This window comes from Etheostoma spectabile, chromosome 13 (genome assembly GCF_008692095.1).
Source record: "Etheostoma spectabile isolate EspeVRDwgs_2016 chromosome 13, UIUC_Espe_1.0, whole genome shotgun sequence".
NCBI lineage: Eukaryota > Metazoa > Chordata > Actinopteri > Perciformes > Percidae > Etheostoma > Etheostoma spectabile.
This window is the reverse complement of record NC_045745.1, coordinates 23,033,776-23,038,661: the sequence shown is the minus strand read 5'-3', so window position 1 is coordinate 23,038,661 and position 4,886 is coordinate 23,033,776. Positions and strand designations below refer to the sequence as shown.

Below are 4,886 nucleotides of genomic sequence, written 5' to 3'. Positions count from 1 at the left end.
ATACGCCTCTGAGCTGAAAATGTCCCCGGATTTTGTCAGAGAAATCTGGTCACCTTACTGTAGTTAAACGTGACCCTTCTCCTCAGGTGAACAGCTGGCTCAGCGCGGTGTTTGGAGATCAGCCGGTGCCACACTTTGAGGTCAACACCAGGACTGTGGACATCCTGTACCAGCTGGCACAGTCCAGTGAAGCCCGGTGCAGGGACACAGCTCTCCTCACAGAAGACCTCAAGCAGAAAGCATCAGAGTATCAGGCTGAGGGTGAGGGCGTAGCAGAGATAAATACAATGAAATTCGGACTTCTAGTTTTGATACAAAGTCGCTTTTAGTCGGGGATTTAAGCATATCAGGAAACAACTGTAAGGATAACTTCAATTTACTATTACTCTGTGCCTATTTGAGTAGGTTTTTCCCATCATCAGTTCCCTCAGTTGGGATGACATTGAACTCACTAAAGTAATAGCTAAACTCTCAAAACACAGTGACATTGCTGTAACATAGTGAATGGGAAAGACACATGATTAATCAGACAGGTTGTAAACAAGCCACCCTTTAGCCTTTTTTCCCCCAAAATGTCAGTAATGTTACTTAATTACACAGGGAAATATACAAGTGATTGTGTGTTTCTTGTCCCATGGACCATGGCCACACAGATATTAGCAATTATTTTAAGAAAGGATGGCCACAACTCTGGAAATAAGAGCCAAGTTGTTACAAACCTTCAATTCAGTGTTTTTACATGATTCACTTTACTGTGTGCCGTTTTGTCAAGTGCAATACACACACACACACACACACACACACACACACACACACACACACAAACATATTCACAGCATTTTACAAAACTAAACTGTGTTTCCTCCATTTAGGTGCTCATCTCCGTGATGTTCTTTTACAAGGTGTAGGTCTGTCCTGTGCAAGCTTGTCAAAGCCTGCTGCCGACTACTTGTCTGCTTTAGTGGACACTGCAATGGTACTTGGAGTCAGAGACACATCACTGGGCAGGTACCTTGTTGTTGAACTATTTTATGCTTTTTTTATGTGTATTTTCTTGACAGTAGTTTCCCTGATTAAAGACATGAGCGTTACCATTGAGAAGTTTCACAGTTGTATTTTTATGTCTTGTCTAGCTTTATGCCAGCAATGAACAACCTCACCAACGAACTGCTGGAAAAAGAGAAGTCCAACAGGAGACTTGAGAGGGAACTCAGGGCCCTCAGAGAGAGACTTGGTGTGACTCTGGTGCTGCGGAGCAGTTTACAAGAGTAAGAACATGGATGCAGAGGATGATGACTTTTTGCATTTTGATATTACTACTGCATTGTACCATCGTTATAGTAACAACAAACACACAATCCTGGGCTATGACATACTGTGTGTAGGTTACAACAGACATGAACCATTTGCTGTCACATATTGTACATCACCTGTAATCAGTGTTCTTTGTTGTCTTCAGGGATATCAACAAAACTATCAAATCGCAGTCAGTGGAGAGTGCCAAAGCGGAGGAGAGACTGCTCAACATGGATTTTGTGACGGCAAAGACTAAAGACCTCAGCAGCAGACGGGAGAGGGCAGAGGTTTGTGGTGTTATGCCTGTATCTGGAACAGCTGCATAGTACATTGAGGTGTTGATACATGGTACAATACACTGCTATTGAAAATCATAAGGCGGCTGGAAAATGCTAAGATATGTAAGAGTTTTACATTTTACCCTGGTCTGGTCAAATATTCATATCTTAGCAGGAGGTTTGCTCTGGGTGAGAAAATTAAGCAAAACTGTTCTAATGACAACTTGCTATGCAGCCTGAAGAGGCATTCATTGTTGGTATTCTCCGCCCAGCAGTAAGAGAAAGTGGAAAACATCACAAGCAACACAAAAAAATGGCAACCAATGGCATAAAAATACACAATTAGTACAAGGGAGAAAGATGGAGATGATAAGGAGAGTCTTCTAGAAAACCCTCTGCAAGTACCTAGCAATGGGAAATAACACACACTTAAGGTATTTCAAATTTAGTGTCTTATAGCAAATATGCTTAGTTATGTTGCCACTGAAACAAATACCAAAATGCTTCTAAAATGTTACTAAAGGTGCAGAAATTGCTCTCTGAAAAATAGCAAATAACCTGCTGGCATGCCACAGCCCTTTCCTTCTGTGGAGTTTTATTTTGTTAACAAAGACAGACTGTAGTTTGACCCGGGTATAATGGGGGCATCAAGTTACTGCCTCTGGTTTAGAGCACAGAGATGATACTGCAGACAGGTCCAACAGTTAACACCCTTGGTATCATTGTCAGGAGGGACCAGAGAGAGAGAGATATAAAATCATCTTGGTTGGCTATTTTATTCTCATCTATCTATCCCGCAGGCTCAACTTGCATCCAGGAACATGGACAAGTCTATCACCCACCAGGCTATTGTGCAGCTTTCTGAGGTAATATCAGCGGTTACACATGCAACACAGTCGAGCGCCATTGTTATGAAAGTGTAACACTTTCTGCTTTCAGGGTTTAAAATGCTTCATCTTATTTTCCTCTCTGTAGGAAGTCACCGCACTGAAACAAGAAATAATCCCTTTGAAAAAGAAACTGGAGCCTTACATGGACTTAAGCCCGGTACGTTTCTTTTACGTTTTTTGTCTTCTAGCATTCCAACAACAAAGTGCGTTCATGATATCCTAACTATTTTGATGAAGGCCTTTTTTTTTGAGGAATGTAATGTATATGTATGTGTGTAAATTAGACTCGATTAAAGCAACTTGACAGAAAAAGGTGTATCATGTTTGGAACCAACTTTCTGTTTTGACCTTCTAAACCACAACAGAGCCCATCTCTTGCTCAAGTGAAAATAGAAGAGGCAAAAAGAGAATTGGTGAGTATCTTAATAGTTTATTTGATGAGGGATGAGATGTGGCTGCTTTCCTTTTTTTTTAATGCCATTGTCTTTCCCCAATTACAGGCTGCAATTGATTCCCAACTTGAGATGAATATGGATTTCAAGTGAAGATGTTTGTAATGTTAAAATGTTATCTGTGTTGAACTGTAAATTATCTGTGTTTGAAGAAGAGTTAAGTAATTGTTTGTATGTATTGGTGACTCGGCAGCCAACCCCTGTCTGCCTCTAAAGACCAAAAGGTTTTAGTTTGGGAAGTTAAAGTCAAAAAAAGTTCCCTCTGACAATCTGTCTTTCTGGATTTTTTACGTATTTCTTCCTAAATAAATAAATAAATAAATAAATAAATAAAGCAACCTCCCTAGAGTGGAAATGTGTTTTCCTCCACAGTGGATGTGTTTAAAGAAATTCTGCTTTAAAGGAAAACTGAAAATGTTTTGATTTATGATCAGTTCAAGACACACTAGAGACACAAAATGTAAATCAAGATCTTTCTTTTCTTTGGACCTGTTCAGTTTATCTCCTCCTTTTCCTGTTTGTTGCAAAACATCATTAACCCTAATGAAATGTTTTGTCTTTATTTTCTAGTATGCTATCTAATTGAAGGTTTGTCTTTTAACAACATAACATGTTTAAAATGTTCTTTGATCAAAGTCTGTCTGGCAAAAAACTTTTTTAAAGAGGAACTGAAACGCAAGATGTTTTAGATTGTCTTCATGGCAACTTTGAAAAAAGCTTTTCAGAAGTAACAAACCTTTTACGTTTCGATAATAAACACAAATAGTTGTATTATACATATGCTTCTAGCTAATTTCTACATTATGAAGTGTAAAGACATTAACTGGAACTGTAAATTGCTGACAGGAGCCAGCCTTGCAATGGCATAAATTACAAAATGACATTACATAGTTCTAATAATTCTTATTTCTGTAGGTGTACACGCGTCACACATCTACACACTGTATTTCAGAACTTTTTTCACCATAGCTTTAGCATGAATCTAAAATGTTATGTCTACATTTAGTCAATACTTTTGTTTTTATTTGTTACCTACATGGCTGTCTCTTGCCTTAAAAACAAAAGTGGAGGAAACTTTCTAGAGTTTGACAACAAAATTCCACAGGCTTTGGAGGGATAAGAGCACATGAAAGAGGTTTTGGAGCCACTCCCTGGGTGCCTAAAGCTAAAATACAGCGAATGGAACCAACAAGGGGGGGGGACTGTTGTCCAGTTTGTATGCAAAATATCACCTCTCAGTTCCTCCCCCTGCCAGTCTTCCCCCAATGGAGCCGAGCACGGAGACCCCATCGTCTGTCTGCTTGACAGTTGTAAGTCTGCTGCAGTCTGACCTGTAGATTGACTGGTTACCATGGAGTGGGTCATGGATGTGGGCTCAGGAGCAATTTACCCAGGAGGCCCCCTGCTTCATTCAAAGGCACCATGGTTAGGGCATCAACAGTTTATGAAAGAAACAGAATCAATATATCCCATTGAAGTCAACCTGGGACACACAGACCCACACAAAGCATCGCTAACACACTGTGTTGTCTATGTTTTGGCCACTGGCAGCTATCTTATCTTTGCCTTTTAATAATAATAATAATAATAATATAAGCATTTCTTTCCTAAACAAAAGATTTACCAATGTGGGCTGTGCCAGTGTTTGTCCAAGTCTAAAATAGCCAAACGAAAAAACATTTTGAGTTAGATTTTTGTTTATTTGCACATTTTAATTCACATATGACATAGAAATGATAATGAAATGAATGTGCAGAAAGAGGAAAAACTCCCCAAAGGGCTTAGTGACCTCTACCTGCCCAGTATGTCCCTGTGTCATGTGTTATGACATAAAACATGAATATAAAATTGGTCAGTTCTAGTAGTAGGCTACAAAGAAACAAAGAAGAGAAATGAAAGCACAGAAGACACATCATAGAAAGAAAGCATTTGCCATAATCCAAAAAGTAAACATGTGCCTCATGAAAGGG

General features: G+C 39.3%; 1 protein-coding gene across 1 annotated transcript in view; it reads left to right on the top strand.

The window, feature by feature from the left end:
* The window catches only part of haus1 (HAUS augmin-like complex, subunit 1), a 3,498-nt gene extending 404 nt beyond the window's left edge, over nt 1-3,094 (top strand). The window contains exons 2-9 of the mRNA XM_032534433.1: nt 87-261; nt 873-1,008; nt 1,134-1,268; nt 1,460-1,583; nt 2,375-2,440; nt 2,550-2,621; nt 2,830-2,877; nt 2,965-3,094. Of these exons, the coding sequence (XP_032390324.1) occupies nt 87-261; nt 873-1,008; nt 1,134-1,268; nt 1,460-1,583; nt 2,375-2,440; nt 2,550-2,621; nt 2,830-2,877; nt 2,965-3,009 (801 nt within the window). The 3' untranslated portion in view covers nt 3,010-3,094. The remainder of the gene's footprint in view (nt 1-86; nt 262-872; nt 1,009-1,133; nt 1,269-1,459; nt 1,584-2,374; nt 2,441-2,549; nt 2,622-2,829; nt 2,878-2,964) is intronic.
* Nucleotides 3,095-4,886: the final 1,792 nt, after the last annotated feature.